Below are 17,639 nucleotides of genomic sequence, written 5' to 3'. Positions count from 1 at the left end.
GCTCAGTCGCCGGAGATCCAGCCTGCTCAGCCGCTACTCCCAAGCCTGCTGTTTGCTCAGCTTCAGGGCAGACCTCCCGAACTGAGCCTGTTGTCTCCTCTGCCTCCTGGCCGCTCCTGAACCTAGCCTGTTCAGATGCATCACCAGGCCGGGTGATGCATCTTTGACTCCCTGAAGTCATTAAGATTACATTTTCAATATTTAAACAAAATAAATTACTATTTAAAGTATTTTCAATAGTATTAAAAATGTAAAATATTAAATATTTAAATGTTTAGTCAATCAAAAATGGAAGCAAAAAACCCAGGAGGCGTTTTATATTTTTTTCAACATGTATTTCTGTAGAAAACAATACATTTACATTTTTACAGCTATGCTTTTATACAGTACATACAAAATTTTAAATATAAATATAGATGCATTTTACAGATTATCAGTCAGTGCTGTACAATAACATTTGCAGATTTTTTATGTTCTGTTTAAGATGGTGCAGCAGTTTTCCCTGCGCAAACAAAATACATTTTTAAAACATTTCCAAGTCTTTCCATGCAAACTACAAAGCCTGCAAAGTGCAAGGAGCTGAGCCTGACGTTCATTTATTCATTCCTACAGCTTCCGAAATCCAGTGCATCTGAGGTGGCTTATTTCTGTGCACCTGAATCCTTGTCATGCATTTTATAACTGCAGATTTATCCGTCATTGTGGCATTTTTTTCTCTTTTTTAATAAGCTTATTTTGAATAAACTATTAATAAATATTAGGCATATTATGGGACTACAAATAAAATATGTATTTCAAGAGTACACATTAAAAAAATCTGCATCTGATTAAAACACAAATACACATGTGCACATCCATGAGGCTGACCAGACCAAAGAGTTTTCAACCTATCGGCCTGAAGCTGCTCCCCAGCGGACAAAATGCATTACAGCCATTCAACTTCCAGTCAGATTCTGCTTTATAATGTTCATAATTTCATGCTAATTCTGCACAGTTTGCACACAGCAGAAGGAATGTCTCCAAACCAGAGCAGATGTCTGATTATTTATATATGTAATTAGTAACTATTAAGAGTCCAGTTTGTCAATGCCCCTCTCCAGGATATATTTTTGTGAAAGTCAATGATTTATTTTTTTGGTGTTCAGTTGTGTTTTAGTTCGCTTCTTGTATATGTTTTTAGGGGCTCTATGTCTTCATGTAAGGCTTCTGCAGGCAGAGTGAGCTATGGTGAGGAAGAGGATGGCTGTAGTAGTGTTCAATCAGATGAGACAGGTTGGAGAAGGTCATATCACTTTCCAGAAATATGCAGTCGCTCTGTTGACAGTGAACAAGAGACTTTATTACGGTGGTGTAAAAGGTTTGTTTCTGCAAAAAATGACTGAAAAGTCAGTTAGCAGGTGGAGAGAGAAGCAGGTTTCTTACCTCTTCGAAGAGTCTGTAGTTTCTGGCTTTGTTTATACTGACATCCCAAACCACCAGCACCTGCATGATACAGAACAATTATTTCATTCAGACTTTTTGTTGTTGAGTTCAGGTTTGTTTAGGATATTTAAGAGTGGAGAGAAGCAGAAAGCATGGGAAAAAAATGGAAACCTGAATCAAACACAACTTACTGTCTTTTATTATTATTATTATTATTATTATTATTATTAGTAGTAGTAGTAGTAGTTTCAACTGCACCGACTTAACATTAAACCCCTTTAGCTGATTTAATTCTTATGTTATCAGACATTTAGTTTAATCTGATAACATAAGAACTAAATCAGCAATAATAAATGAGATACAATGAACTTTATTGGATTATTAGACCCCCTTTTCCTTCTGCTTAAACACTATGTGTGTTACTTCTTTTTGTCATTTCTTTGTTTTATATACCTGCTTTTTAAAATTAGTTTGTTAGATACCATTTAAATTTTTTTTAACTTTTTATTTTTGTTTTAAAATATTGTATTTACATGCTTTTTAAAACCTAATTTGTCATCTTCTTTTTAACATTTTTTCATTTGTTTTTAAAATCATGCATACATCTGCCTTTTTTAAACTTATTTTGTCATGTTCTCATTTTCATTTCTAAAAATGTATTTTTTCATATTGTCATGGCTATATATGTATTTTCACTTTGTCGTTTTATTTTAAATTTCTTTAAAAATTAAAAATTAATTTTGTTTAACTGGTTTAAAAATAATGTAAATGTCTGATTTTACAAATTAATTTGACATTTTCCCTTTTTTGTACTTTTTTTTTATATAACAATGTCCTGCTTGATCAGATTTCCTACATCATGCTGTACTATTCCAATTTTTTAGCTAATATCTGTCAAACTGTTTTCTTTGGTATTTTTATACATTTAACTAAAGAAGTGGAAATAAGTTACATGTTTTTGTGAGAGGCTGCTAGTAATAATACAAGTTCAAATTAGTTTGGTGACTTGATTTATGTAATTTGTTATGTTCGAACTATTCATTTAGTTTGAAGTGGCTCGACTAACAAAATTTGTATTTAAAAACATTTTAAATCTAATATTCACATAAGTGTTTGGTAAAGTATTAGAGTGTAGAAAAAAGACTTCTACTGCAGTCATTTCTGTCCAGCACTGTTAAGGTGATCTGCAGTTTTTAAAAGTTTTTTTCCTCTTTAGATTAAAGACAAAGCAGCTTTTTATTTCTTACCTTTGCTGTTTTGGTTCCAGAGTTTCTGATGCCATACAATCCATCCTGTGGATGAATGGAGCTCTCTCTGAATAACCTGTAAGTATGAACATCACAGGTTACAGGTCATGAGAAAAAAAACTGTCAAAGATGACTGTAATGATGCATCTGTTACAAAAAGGAAGAAATAATTTAAACTGATGCTAACGAAAGAATTTAATTTAACAGGGTGTAATTGCTATTTTTAGCCACTAGGTGGCAGAAACACTCCACAAACCATGTCTGCTGGCTCTACTGAAGAACTATTTCAACTCTCAGGTCAATTCACACAGTAAGTTAGTCATTCTTACAAAAATGAACTATAAAAATATTTTTTAAGAAAAACAGGTGGATGTCATACTTTTCTACAAAGCTGGTTTCGGTTGAATCAATGAAGACTGAGTCCGGCAATGACACCTGAAAAGAAACAACCAAATGAAAATGTAGATTTTGACTTTATATTTACGTTTTCTAGTGGTAATTCATTACAAAAAGCTCTAAAATAATATCTAAATATCAAATAAAAAACATCTAAATAGATGAAAGAGAAAAACTGGTTTTTATTTATCGTTAGCAACATGTGTTCAGATGCTAATCCAACAGCCTGCAGTGAAAGTTAACATCAGGTGACACATCATTCTGGTCTCTCTTACGTTCTCATAATCGTCATCAGAATCATCATGTCCGCTGAGTATGGCTGAGTTTCGTTTCTTCCTGAACTCGGTGACCGTGTCGTCCCCCAGTGAGCGGAAGCTCTGGCCTTCTGGAGATGCTCTTCTGACGAGAAAGCATGTTTTACTGGGGCAGTTTTTTAAAAATGATTCTCACTACTTCAACATTTCTACATCAGTTTGATTAATCAATTAACAACAATCAAAATTTTGCTCATATCTGAAGAATTTTAGAAATATTTGAGCTTACTGAAAAGGTGCTCCTGGCTTGGGTTTAGTTGAAGGTGGTGTTGGTTTGCCTGTTGGTGGAGGTGGTCTAGGCATCCCTGGTCTACCGTGTAGTTCAGCTTTCAGTAGCGGAGACAGTGGAGGCTGGTCTGGTAAGGGTGTATGGTTGGGTGCTAGACAGGACCCTCCAGAGCTTCCAGATTGTGGAAGTGGGACACTTGGCTTGCTGCGAACACAGTTGTTTCCCAATGACAGGGTCCCCCCAGTAGTAAGGGAGCCGTGGGCCGGACCATTCAGAGCCAACCTGGTCTCTAACTGGTCGCAGATGGGCAGAGTGGCAGGCGTATGGATAGTCACTGTTGAATGAGACCCCCAGTCTCTTCTGTCATTCCCGAAACCCCCAACAAATGTTGTCCTACTTTGAAGTGTTTTCTTTGAATTAGGAGGAGGAGGTACAGGAGGCGTGGTATGTGAGGTCTTCTGCAGAGGGGGGGTAAAAGGTGGTGGAGAGAGCAGACTTTTACTTATTTCCTTATGAAGTGAAGAAGGGGGAACAGAAGGTGGAGGCTTTTTGGGGAGCGGGCTAGTTGGGTTTTGGTGCTGTGGCGGGATGGGTGGAGGCACGCCCTTTTGGAAACTTGGACTGGAGTCTCGACGGAGTGGGGATGTCGCTGGCACCGGCGGGGGAGGGTAGGAAGGGGGTGGCCCCGTGGGTCGACCTGCAGAGGTTTTTAAAAAAAAAAATGACAAAGTGAGACTTTTTCTTCTTACATCTTTCCACTTTCTCAGATTGTGAGCAACATGCTTATATCTTCACCTGCAGATGCTGGTGAACTTTCGCTGTCTGGCTTCAGATAGTCTTCCTCATCGTCATCATCATCAACATAATCTTCACACAGAAAGAGGAAAAGATAATCCACATATAGAAAAACAATGCAAACTTTCTTTAAATTCTATTTTACATATCAGGGCTGCTTGAAATATCACCTGGTTCTTAAACAGGTATTGAAATGAATGGACCTGGTTATTATATGTAAAACAAGGGTATGACCTCTATAAATGCAGAAGTTTGGGCAGTTTGCTGATTTGGAGGATTCAGGTGTGTGTTAACATGATGCCAAGGAGGAAAGACATCAGCAATGATCTCACAGAAACCCCAAGAGCTACATCTCAGACTCTCCAGACCTTAGTTAGCATGTTAAATGTAAAAATTAAAGACAGCGAAATTCGAAAAAGTACGAACATGTATGGCTTGTTATTAATCCTGCAAGCCTAAATAAACTGAAGCATATTGTAAAGAAGAAAAGACCAGAATGTGTAGAAAATGATTACTTCAAGATAACTGCCGTTAAAAATCAAGCATTTCTTACACTACTTTATTTTCAATAAATAACGACAGAGCAATATATAATATGTCCATCTGATCTTCCCAATTTCTGTAATGGCCCGAATCATAAAACTGAGTCTGTTAAGAACAAAAATAGAACTGAACTTTTCTTCTCCAAACAACTGCAGCTTGATTACAATGAAATAATTATTGTAACTGGATTTAATGGGTCTCTTAATAAGCTTGTTTAAATTCTGCTCTTACCGTCTTCTGTGGTGTCAACAGGATGTTTAATATCCATGGGCCTCTCAATCGTGCCATAAAAGCTTTCTGTATCTGAATCTGAGTCACTGAAGCGATAAAGAAAAAAAAAAAAAAAAATCAATATGGTATACTTTAAGAGCATCTTTTTTCTGCTGTAATTTCATGAAACTTCCACATGGCAGCAACATTAGCCTCCACTAAAGAGATAGCTTGATTGGTGTGCAGACTAATGCTCACAACACTAATAGAAAAATAGACAAATGCTCTTTTTCAATGGTTATTTTTAAAAAAAAACTTAACACATCTCATAGGCCTAAACATGTGAGAGGAATCCCATCTCACTGCTAGAATCGGGTGATCTTAAAGATAATCATGATAATGACACAATCTCTTCCTGCTGTTGTTGTTATGTCATGAAATACTTAAAACAGCTGGTGTGATAGGTGACGAATAAAGTGTAAAAATGTGGGTGATAGGTAAGACAAACTGAACGAGCAGCATCTATAAGGGAGTCAAAGCCCTTTTAAGGCCAAGACCCAAACCTCAAGCATGATATGTGGCATTTGACCGTGTGGACAGATGCAAATGTGTCCACATTCAATCCTACTGCAGTATGAAGAAGAGGCCTACTTCCCACTGATCTTAAAACATTTTATTCAATTTATATAATCTAAATAACACAACTTTTCCTTTTTAGGGCAAAGATGCTAAAAAAACATTCTGACATTCAGTCCACTTCCAGTCTGGTAGAGAAGATAAATTTTGACCAAGTGTCTTTTTGTTTAGTCTTTGTCCCTTTATAAAGCAACATAAATGTCTTCACTGTGTTCCTGATATACTGTTCATGGTCCTCCCCAGTGTTAAAGCCACTAGGTGGCTCTTCTTCCAGAGCTTCCCAATATGCACAAATAATAAATAACACAAAAGATTCTGCTTAGTCCCCTGCCATGTCGTCTAAGGAAAAATAAATTACTCCAGTCCACGAGAGCTACCATCCTTCTGCTTTTAGATGCAGCGCTTCTCCAACACACCTGACAGTAACTCTGGAGGACCAGATCTGTGCACCCCTGCTCCGATGGATTTCTCATCAGTATCTGGCTGCTGCAAGATGACAAAGAAACTGATCCTGCTGAACCTCCTGACACCCTACACAGCTTGTGCAGTTCTATGATTTATTTAGTTATGATAAGTGTCATTAATTTTAACGACACAAAGAATAGGGATCCTGTGTAATTTTTACTGAGCTTACCTTGGAAGGTGAGGCTCCTTTCTGTCATTATAGTGATCTATTTCCCTTCGTAGGTATCGCATCCATTTCTGTAAAAAAACAAAATATAACCCTTTTACAAATGTCTTCTGATATCCCTGTGAGGATTAAAACTGTATGAAAAAGCCTTTAAATTATATAAATGCACTTCATGAAAATGTCGTTTAAAAGTAAAAAATATATATGTATTTGAATTTTAACCAATTAAGGCCCAACCCATGAAGTAATGGTAAGAAACGTCCAAGTTTTTAAATATGAGGTCTTTATTTGTCCCTTAAACAAAATGTAACAAAAGAAATAAAAACATTTTTGGGAGGGGTATCTACCATTCATTAGCATGTGATATATTAAAAATATTATATGGTTTTCTGCTTCTAGGTATCTATTAGGGGACAGAAGACAAGTATCAGATTGTGTTCAACAGGATTTTGAGTTTATATCATAAATTGAAGCAAAATGTCTCAGAAACTGTATGTGACAAATACGTCACGTCGGGTTCTTATGGGTTAAATTGTGGTGAGTTACTTATAAAGTCCTCCTTTAAGAGGGATTACAGTTAATTCCACCTCCTATCTCTGTGAATATGAAGCCTGAGCACCGTGTGTGCTGTCCTCACCCTCCTCTCGTCCTCACTGGCTGCAGAAAAGAACCATGTCCGGTGTTTCTTACTGAAGTGGACAATCTTAAAAGGAAAAACATTACTGGACGTTGTCTCCTCTGCTGCTCTCATCACCCTGTGGAAATAAAAAAGAAATAAGGAGTTACGCTCAGAAATGTTTCTATTCCTTGGAAAATATGGAAATTTAGACTAATAATGAACTACTGTACAATAAACAGCCCAATACCAGCTAAAATATAAATGTACACAGAAGAAAAGAGTTTAAATATTTTATTTTGACCAGTGATGGGAAATGTTAACTAGTAATCCAGGAGAGTGATGTTTAATATTTTTCTAAGTGAGCCAAATTGGTAAAACAATGACAACAGGAACTACTTTTACCACAAAACACAAAAAGGGAACCACAATATATATTGTATAACCTATATAAATGATGTACATTTGCTTGCAAACTAAACATGGCTGGGGTCAGTTTTGTTTTAATTTCCTGTGTTGATCTTGTATAGCTCAAACCTTTAGACCCGTTCAAGTATCAGTAATGCCCTATCAGAATCTTTAAAAATCCTTGCTCTTCTTCCTCAGTATTTCACACATGCCAAACAGACGTGCCTCAGGGCCACGGCAATGTGTTATTTCACATATTTAGTCAGCTTAGCAGAATCAGCAATCATTTCTCTCAGACGTAGGAGCACTTTACGTCTCTCCACATGATTTTTTCCCCTTTGTTTAACCCTTTAGGATCAACGAGAACACTGGCACTCATGTCGGTTCTAAAACTTTGGATGCTGTTGTTGCATATTCAATATTGCCAAGTTGGAAATAGTTACCTTTCTTTAGCAATAATTAGAAACCCAGATCTAAGAGAAAAACGTTGTCTGCCTCAAATGCAGTATGCTGAATTAAATATCTATATATCCCTATAATATTTATCTATCCTATCGATGATAGCCTTCATATAATCACACAGTCTATTATTATTATTATCTATTCACCTGTCAAAAAGCAGGTGCCCCTGAAATCTAGCAACTCTGAGCTGGTCATAACAGTTTTTTTTAACCTATTCCTTCTGCATTTAGTTGAAATGATTAGCTGCCCTGCAGTGAGTAACACTCCCGTTGTCCACTTAAATGCAAGTAAATTCACAAAATTTGGCTTTGTGAGACGTGTCTGAATAATTCTTTCTGTATTTTAACACACATGGCTGAAAAAAATGGCTCATTAACAGGCTTGCAAAGAACATGATGAGCAGTCCACTTAATCTGAATCGGGTGTGTCGACGGTGGGTCCTAAAGACCAAGAAGGAGAAACAATGGTCTAAATTTCTTACTTTCAGTGAGAAGCAAGTTAAAAAATGACCAATCAAGAATTCTTGTTATGATGAGTTATGCTAACCTGTTGTAACCATTGAGAGAAAACGCCCCCTGTGGTGCAGGAGAGGTACTGCTCTTAAAGTAGTACAAACACCCCTTGTGGATGATGATGTACCTCAGTGGCCCTGTAAGACATACAACATTTATATAAAAGATTAAAAGTTTTTTATTATGCTTCATATATAGTATAAATAAAGATAAAACAACCAGATCTTTTTTGTGCCTGTTCCTACCCACTCTTTCTAAAATGTACTCACATTTCATGAGACTGAACTGGCTTCCTCCCTTTTTGTGGAGATATCCTGCATTGGTTACACCTCCTGGCATGGTGAGGAGGTTCTGAGCCCCGATGGCCCTCATTGGCACCGGCCAGCACATCTCTGCAGACGTCATGGTTCTATAAGAGGAGGGGATAACAGAAAGAAGAGTGAAACTGTGAAAATAGTCACAGAAGATGATGGGAATGAAGAAATTAAGACCAAACACATGCTGACAGTTTCAGACAATCCAGTAAACCCTGATATTAAATGAAGTTGGTGACATTATATGTCCAAGATAAAGGATTCAATATGCAGCTCGGTGAGGATTTTTCTGATCCTGGATGACGAGGATGATTCGGTGGAGTCATTCTTTGCCCGTTGTGCTTCTCTACAAATCCCTTTTGATTTGGTTGGTCTCCATTTCCTTCATTTTAGTTGTCTTTTCTTTCCTTAACCAGCCTGTAAATGACTCAGATGGGACTCACTCAGGTTTTGCCTACCTCCCGTTGAGTCTCTTGTTAATGCTCTGAACAGCAGGTCTCTCCCTCAGCAGACTGACTGTGGAGGACAACACCGTAGACGCTAAAGTTGGCAGGACGTCCATGACGGAGACGACAGGCAGGCAGGACTTTCTTTTCTTTCTGTCCTGTTTGGGTTTACTGCTGCACCTCATATGAGCCAAACTGAGACGGATAAGTCCGTCAGATTTTCTGCCTCCTCTGATCAGACTCACTTTCCACGTCCCTCTCCTTCGCTGCTCACAGATTCTTTTAAAGCCGCTTTTCTCTCTCTCTTTCTCTCTGGCTGCTTTTGTTGATTTTTATCTCCCTCACTCTCCCCCCACACATAAACACTGTCAGGCTGAGATAGTAGATTCATGCATGAACACACTTTTGTTGAGACAGGAAATGCATGGCATCCTGAGTCTTTTAACTGGAGTTCAAGACATGGTGTAAAAATATGAATGTGTGTGTGTGTGTGTGTGTGTGTGTGTGTGAGCAAATACGAAGAGAGAGAAAAAGTAAACAAGCTTAATAAAGGTCTTCATCTTCATGTAACTTCCAGTTTATCAGCAGCATCAACTGATCTCAGACGGAAAGGGGGTGTGTGTCTCTGTGCGTGTATTCGACGTTCAAGGCTGAAGAACTTAGTTGGATTTAAAAAAAATCCAATTTTTCCCAGGGAAAATGCTTTGTAACCCAGTGGTTGAAATCTGCTTAATGTTTTGGTTGCAGCCTCAGTATATTTTAACTGAATTAGGTAATCGTTTTGGACAAGGGTTATTTAAACTGACATAAAAAAATAAAGACAGAGAAACACCTGCCCACTCAGGAGAGTCATTTTTCTTAACTTCCAGTATTTTGCACAGATGCAGCCCCCCACTGATTCCACTATCGGAAAAAGACAATCACTTTGAAGCAGGTTCAAGCTGAGAAAAAAACTGCATTTTCAAATGCAGTAAGGCGTAAAGTAATTTCATTACAATTTACAGACGTAATGAGTAACTAGTAACTAATTACTTTTTTAGAGTAATTACCCCAACACTGGTCACGACCCAGAAGTCATGGCTTACTGATGAAAGCAAACTCTGCAACGTACCAGCGTCCATGTTAGAGTTTGCCACTGGTTCTCATAGTTATTAGTTTTCTCTGTCGGTTTTTCATAGAAAAGTATCCACAATGTCCTACAGTTATATTGACAGCCTCGGTGTCAAGGCTAAAAAAAGGTATGAGATGAGACCTGGTTAGGGCCTGGATATACTTGCTGTGAAGGGAAGCGTACGTGTCAATGTTCTGCTGCGGTTGTGTTTATACTTGCTGCAAACGATGAAAGCACAGCTCAGCTAAAACACTCTGTACTAGAGGTCACTACTAGGGGGAATACACAGCACTTGTACTTCGAAATAGTGACAAGGTTAATTTACTGGTCACATTGTTTTTCCAGGTCATCAACAAAAACGCTTCCAATTTGTTGCCAGCTGTTAAGTTACGAGTGTTTATCATTGTGCAACTGGGAGGAAAAAATCATACAGATGCAGGTCGTTGTGGACAAGGCCCGAGAGACTCTCTCTTTGAAACTATCCATTGTGTTTTACCTCAGATCTGTCGTGTTCATGCTCTTGTTTGCATGAGCGCCTCAAGTGTTCAAGTCAGTATTGCAACTCGCACATTAGACATGTTACCTCACGTCAACGTGAGCTCCCTACGTGCCAAACAAACGCTAGGTATATGGACGCATTGCTAACAGTATATCCCAGCCCTTAGACGAACCAAGGATAGATGTTCAGTTTCCAGATCTTTTCATCATGGCCGTAGCTATCATTGAAGACTACAAGGTTCGGGTCTTGGCATTTTTCCACTGTGTATGTAATAAAATTAATAAAATAAATGTCTTTGAGCTATTAGTCTATCTGAGAAGACAAGTTAGCAGTGACTGATACTGAAATATCATTTTCTCCCATACCAACTATTTATATTCTCGAACGGATTCTCAAACCAAATCTCCTTCTCATACAAATAATTATCATTAACATGAACACAGTGGAAAGTAAATTATCAGGATAGGTAGGAACTACTTCTACTTGCCATTGTCCATTTATAAGGTGAAACAAGGACAGGTGCTACTATAGAGTGAGACAGACCTCAATCTGAAGTCCTTTGGTGCTGCAGGCAGTAATTTCCATCTGTCTGCTAGGTTTAAATTTTTCTACTGATGATCAAGAAGAAGTTCCCTCCAATCTTAAAATTAAGGCTTTGCAGTAATAAATATGGTTTTGATATAAGTAATAAAAGAATTAAATACTACAATAAAAAAAGTTTGTGAGTTCAGCTTTGAGTGACAGGTCTGTATGAGCATAGTAATATGTCCCTGAGATACGGTCACATCATTTGAACAGGCTGATCATGAAAGTTCCCGGACAAGCGCCCCTGCCCATACTTGCTTTTCTTTATATGCATGTTAATCATGACTGCCATGTGTATTTTCAGTTTGAAGTGCCATTTGTCCTCAGAGATTAACGCCAATTGTTCACAAAGTGCAAAGTGTGAGTATTGTAACTAGTAGGGTAAGTGTAGGGACCAATTTGACCAGATGTAAGGTAGGAAACAGAATTTGACAGCAAGATGATCTGCTTAACAGACAATATCACTATGTGTTGTGGTGTGAAATTAATGGACTCATCTGACTGAACAACTTACTAAAAGTCCTTGCAAACATTTGACAATGACACATATCAACATTTAAGGTATCAACAGGCAAAACAAGACAGATGTACTCATCAGTGCCATGACATGCTTGGTTTAGGAGCCTTATGTCATCTATGAAATGACTGCAGTCATCTGCTAACCTCCTCTATTGTTGTCATGTTCATTAGTTTGTTTACTAATGATCAGCAACTTAATTTGGGCTGAGTTCTTTAATGTGCCCCCCAGCAGTGTTTCCAGATCTTGTGAGAGAAACAAGCAACCAGCTCGATGAAAACAACCCAAAAGAAGTTACTTGGCCCAACAGTATGGCCAAGTTGTACCAGCATGTTGCATGATGAGCAGAATGCCTCCCACCTGCCAGTCCTCCAATGCACTCTCTTTCTCCTACTCTCTATATTTTTTTCCATTTTTCCTTATTATCTGGTATTGTCACTCTGTCATGCTGTCAGGTGAAGTTGTATGTGTGTGTGTTGGTAGTGGACGAGTGTGGTAACCAAGGAAACATGGCTGTGGACACTATTTTCTGAAATAAAACAACAATATAGTTTCCAGATCATTAATAAGGGATTATTGCTTTATTGTGGACAGCTGAGAGAGAATCAGGATCGGGTTCATTAACGGAGAAGAGGAAGCCTAAATAAAGAAACTAAACTGAAGAAAACAAGCCCAAAACCCAACAGATGGTATTTCCAAGCTTGTTTATGGAAAAACAAGCCCAAAGTAGCAACACTGCCCCCTAATGGAATCCCCCGATAACAAGCATAGTATGCCTTAACTTCCGGTCATAAGTTTTGGGAAACTTTTCCACTCGATTTAATGGGAAAGTGTTCCCAAACTTATGATAGGTAGTGTACACAAGCAAGTATCTGATCAATGCCCATGACAGAGTAACCAAACATGAGGTCAAAAAGCAAGTATACTCTCTGCTTAAGGGTTGCTTCGACCCGTTATTTAATAATTCTCAAATGTTAAAGCTTTTGCTATTACCACATTGGATGTGAAGTTTTTAAAAGTCCCACTTCAACCTGTTTTGGCTGCCTACAATTCATACTACACCTGAAAACTCTTTAACCTCAACTACCACTTCTGATTTTTGTTTTGTAAGTCGCTCTTCATAAATTAGATAAGGAGAGGGAATCTGGGGCACAGGAATCTGGACAGCAGTAAATCACCAGGGTGGAACTTCAGCTTGTTTCTGACCTCACAGTCATACTGAACATGTGAAAACTTCAAGAGGGAATCCAAAGGCTATGATGTGGTTTATTCTCTCACTCATGCAGTATTTACTGATAAGCAGCCAAAACAGACCCACGCATTGATAAGCACATAAATATCTACAATAACTAAACCTAATCTAAGTATGTGCAAGGTCATGACTGCTTATCACTTACATGAGGATTTCCTCAAGTCTCCATCTGCACCATAGACACAAAGCTGGCAGGCAATACTGAAACAACATTGTGGTTTCGTACTTTTTCTGGTTTTCTAAGTAAGTGTGCTGCCCACTGACAGAAGAAAAGATTAGGTTCTGATGAATTTAAGGGTGGGACCAGGGGTATTCTCACATCCCTAATTCTGACAATTCTAAAACAGTTGTATGCTTTTCTGACGTTATCCAAAAGGAATGTGTTTCTAAGCTTTGAACCTACTTCACCTCCTTCATTTATATTTATTTATATTTTTTTCCTTCATTCTTTACTCTGCTTTACTTGAGCCAGAGATGCCTATCAGCGAGCTGCTGTTTGACAGGAAGGAAAGCACAGGAGCTGCTCACGTACCAGACTCATTCAAACATGCTTCCTCCCAGACACACACACACACACAAACACACACACAAAGTCTGGGCTGCAGTTTCATTCTTAAATGAATTTTGATGCCAATCTGCCGCCCACCTGAAATAAACCCGAACAGCAACGTCAGTTATGGGTATGGAGGGAGTTTCAGATTCAGACTCAGAGCAGATGATTTCTTGTCTAGATGACTGATGATAAACAAGGGGGCAGGAATTTCACCAAATGGAGGATGAAGGGAACTATAAACAGAAGCTATCTAAAAGAGAAAATGACAGATAATGTGGCTTTCTTTAGGAATTTCTTACGTAATGTCTAAATCAGCCATTTTATGGGAATCTTAGTGTGCAAAAATGACTGATGACTGGGCATGATATGGAAAGCTTTGAAAATATAATATCTAATCTGGTATGTTAACACATGTAGATACATCACTTCGGTCTCTGTAAGAGGCCACAACACCTGGAAGATTTTGAAAAATCCAATCCAATCCACTTTATTTATAAAGCACATTTTAAAAACAAAGAAAAGTCTCCAAAAAACCTTGATCAAAACAAAAAGGAGAGCAGCAGACTAGAGATTGAAGATGATGTATCTGAACAATGAAAAAAACCCCAATAATTCAAATTTCAGAGCAATATTCCTTTTATATCATGTTATTATAAACATAATTGTCTGAAAAATTTAGTATTTAGAATTAGTGCATGTAAACCATGTGGGTAGTAGTCTGACAGTGTTCAAAGGTACTAAAACTAATACCAACAGTAGTTTATTCTACCGGTAATTAATGCCTGAAGTAGGTTGTAAACTTTAACTGAAAAAGGAAAATAAAACATAAAAGAGGCTTTATTGACGGAGTTGTTGACAGTAAACCTGCTGCATATAGCACTGGGACAATTTCAATATTACATTTAGTCGTAAATACATCTATATGATAACGTGTTAGCAATATGCTAGTGAAAGCCCTTCACTAGCTGAAGTTGTTAGCAGAGCTGTGTGTCATCAACTTATGAAAGATTTGAAATGTTGAATTGCTGAATGATGGACTCTTGTTTATATTTTCACTACAGGCTACTAGACTCAAATCAAAGAATTTTATTACAAGCTTACGGCTGTAAGATCATGAATCATAAATGACTCTTTAAGACTCATTTCCAGGGGACATGCTTCAAAACCTTGACTGAAGCAAGCTGCACCCCCCCCCCCCCCTTTAACATTGTAGTAAACTGAGAATACTGGAAGAATATGGTGCACATCATAGCTTTATGTGGCTTAAAAGCCAATGCAAATAATAATAATAATAATAATAATAATAATAATAATAATAAAAAAAAAAATCCCAGTCAGTGTTAGGTATGCTGGTAGTAAATGTAGACTAACTAAAGTTTAAATTTTACTGAAAAATAAAAAAAAACACTCAACAGACAGACAGACAGACAGACAGACAGACAGACAGACAGGTGGAAGAATTGTCACCATGAACAATGCAAATATGAATATCAGAATAAAAGTAAAGTTCCTGTGACGAACGATGTGGTTTCTGCAGAGACCTGTGATGGACAGATGTTTAGTAACCAGAACATGGGTTTTTGTTCAGAAATAACCTGCAGGCCCCTTAAGAGTTGTCCTTAAGTGCAAACCATTAGCGTAAAACTGTTTTAGATTTCCATGTGCACATGTAACAGAAGATTTTTAGCATCTGGTGCATCATGGCACAGATTTCCACAGATGTCAGGTGTCTGCTTGAGAAAATGGAATGTGGCTAACCAATGCCCCGACAAAGTACATGATTTAGACTCAGATCTAACGTTGAAGCCTGCAGTCCTTCCCTCAAGACACTTACAAGTGCACAATGTAAAGGTCATAGGTAAACCACCAACCCAGCTGCAGCAGATCCTGTCCGTGAAACAGACATGCAGCGGCGTGTTTGTACCTGTAGCTCATTTCCTGTTCCCCATCACCCGACCACAATGGTCGCTAAAGTTTCTTTTTCTTTTTTGTGAGACTTCAGTGTGCAGGTGTAAATGCATGAATAGAAAGTGAGGGTGAGGATGCATTAATAAGTTTATCTTAGGTTATCAGGTTTCCTTTTCAACTTCAGTCCACTTGTCCACATGAGAGCTACCAACATCAAGTTGAATGTAAAACTCAGTGAGCCTGTTTATATGGATGTTTTATTGTCAAGTGTTTATAATTATATTATATATATTATATATTTTATTTATAAGATTATGTTAGTTTGACAATCAATTCAGATTGAAAACATGCCAGAAGTGCCTGAATAAGATTTTCCTGTGGTATGAAATTTGTTCCAGCCTTCTTCTCCAGGATGAATTATGAATGATTGTTTTGTCTATAACTTTTGGAGTCCTGCTCTGACACACTAATCAATAACCTGACTCTTACTGTGTATTTTCCAAACATCCTTTAACCCTTATAGGTTATTAAGGACCTTTTTTGTCTTTTCACGTCATTTTTCTCTCAACTTTTGGCCACCATTTTGGTTGTGTTATCACACACAAGGTGATATTTTAATGAAAATGTTTCTCTTATAAAAAACCTCAGAATTCTAATTTAAATATTTCCTAAAAGTCAAAAAGACCCTAGGGATGAATTTGCTTCCCATTTGCATCCCTAAAGGACAAAAAGTCCTCCCCAAAACTCCAAACCAAACAAAAACTATCAACTGACATAAAAACATTACATATCAATAATCTTTCACCTTTATTTTTCTGCTCAAATCGCTCAATCCACTTAATTCTTAATCTAAATGACCCAATATGTAAATATTTTAATTATTCTGATGTCTTTATATGCCTTATCTTTATTTCGTGTAAAATTTTTATTAGAAAAAACTATAAGATAAATAATAGATATCAGGGGGGACGGGACTTTGTTTAAAGATCAAAATCAATATTTTTACTAATTCTTAGTAAATTTAACACGTTAAGGCCCAACCCATGAAAAAAATGGAAAGAAAAATCCAATTTTTTAAATATGAGGTCTTTATTTGGTCCTTAAACAAAATGTAACAAAAAAATTGACATTTTTTGGGGGATATCTACCATTTATTACCATGTGATACATTAAAAATATTATAATATGGTTTTCTGCTTCTTGGTATCTATTAGGGGACAGAAGACAAGTATTAGATTGTGTTCAACAGGATTTTGAGCAACGTTTATATCATAAATTGAAGCAAAATGTCTCAGAAACTGTATGTGACAAATATGTCACATCGGGCTCTTATGGGTTAAAACAAGTAAACAAAAAGAACTACCAAACTTAAAGTTTTTTGAAGAAAAACTAATTTTTTGTTCTTCTTTTCATAAAAAGAGTGACATCATATTTAAAATGGCATTTACAGGGTTAAATAATTTAAATAATTATATATTCAGTCATTGACTGAATGTTGATTGAAAGTTTTGAGAAAAGAAAAACAGTTTAAAATGTTTTAATCAAAATTGTTTTTGGGAGACAACTCCTTTGTCCTCAAATGACCCAAAAGGTCAGTAAATTATAAATCGGAAACAGTAAAAAACAAAAGAAAAAGAACAATGCATCAAAATCAGTTTGGTTACTTATATTTAAGACTAATTTTTAATAAAATCCCAGCCACACAAAATCTATTATATGGACAATAATTCTAATTAGGACTGAAGTTGATTAAAATAGTTGAGACGACTTGTTTTTATCCTCTAATGGCCCAAAAAGATAGCATGTTGAAGCAACCATCAAAGGTTAAGGATACTTTTAATTAAACTGAAACTGTGTTGCAAAGAAAATCTCACACACATGCGCATGGGAATAGTTTCACAAGGGAACAATACACATCAAGCCTGAGACAGAACTGTTCTCTTTTTAGGACCAGTTGTCCTGAATTTGTGCAGCTGATCAGCAACAGTCTTCAAACTCTAGAAACAAAACCTTGCTTCTTGCTTTACTTTGCT

The 17,639-nt window shown here is 37.1% G+C and overlaps 1 protein-coding gene across 4 annotated transcripts in view; it reads right to left on the bottom strand.

Annotated features, from left to right (window-relative positions):
- Nucleotides 1-800: 800 nt before the first annotated feature.
- sh3bp2 (SH3-domain binding protein 2) overlaps nt 801-17,639 on the bottom strand; it is a 42,070-nt gene continuing 25,231 nt past the window's right edge. For 2 of the 4 annotated variants that reach the window (XM_041970330.1, XM_041970329.1), the window contains exons 2-13: nt 8,691-8,830; nt 8,456-8,558; nt 7,061-7,178; nt 6,427-6,494; nt 5,178-5,263; nt 4,404-4,475; nt 3,609-4,305; nt 3,341-3,464; nt 3,049-3,104; nt 2,670-2,745; nt 1,423-1,482; nt 801-1,314 (exon numbers count right to left, since the gene is read on the bottom strand). In XM_041970330.1, coding sequence (XP_041826264.1) covers nt 1,186-1,314; nt 1,423-1,482; nt 2,670-2,745; nt 3,049-3,104; nt 3,341-3,464; nt 3,609-4,305; nt 4,404-4,475; nt 5,178-5,263; nt 6,427-6,494; nt 7,061-7,178; nt 8,456-8,558; nt 8,691-8,826 — 1,725 coding nt within the window. In that variant the 5' untranslated portion in view covers nt 8,827-8,830 and the 3' untranslated portion in view covers nt 801-1,185. Of the gene's footprint in view, nt 1,315-1,422; nt 1,483-2,669; nt 2,746-3,048; nt 3,105-3,340; nt 3,465-3,608; nt 4,306-4,403; nt 4,476-5,177; nt 5,264-6,426; nt 6,495-7,060; nt 7,179-8,455; nt 8,559-8,690; nt 8,831-9,193; nt 9,480-17,639 lie in introns of those variants that run through there. The other 2 variants (XM_041970328.1, XM_041970327.1) reach the window with 2 other exon arrangements.

Source organism: Melanotaenia boesemani, chromosome 19 (assembly GCF_017639745.1).
Source record: "Melanotaenia boesemani isolate fMelBoe1 chromosome 19, fMelBoe1.pri, whole genome shotgun sequence".
Taxonomy (NCBI): domain Eukaryota; kingdom Metazoa; phylum Chordata; class Actinopteri; order Atheriniformes; family Melanotaeniidae; genus Melanotaenia; species Melanotaenia boesemani.
Note: the sequence above shows the minus strand (reverse complement) of the source record. Positions and strands in the feature narration are given on the sequence as shown.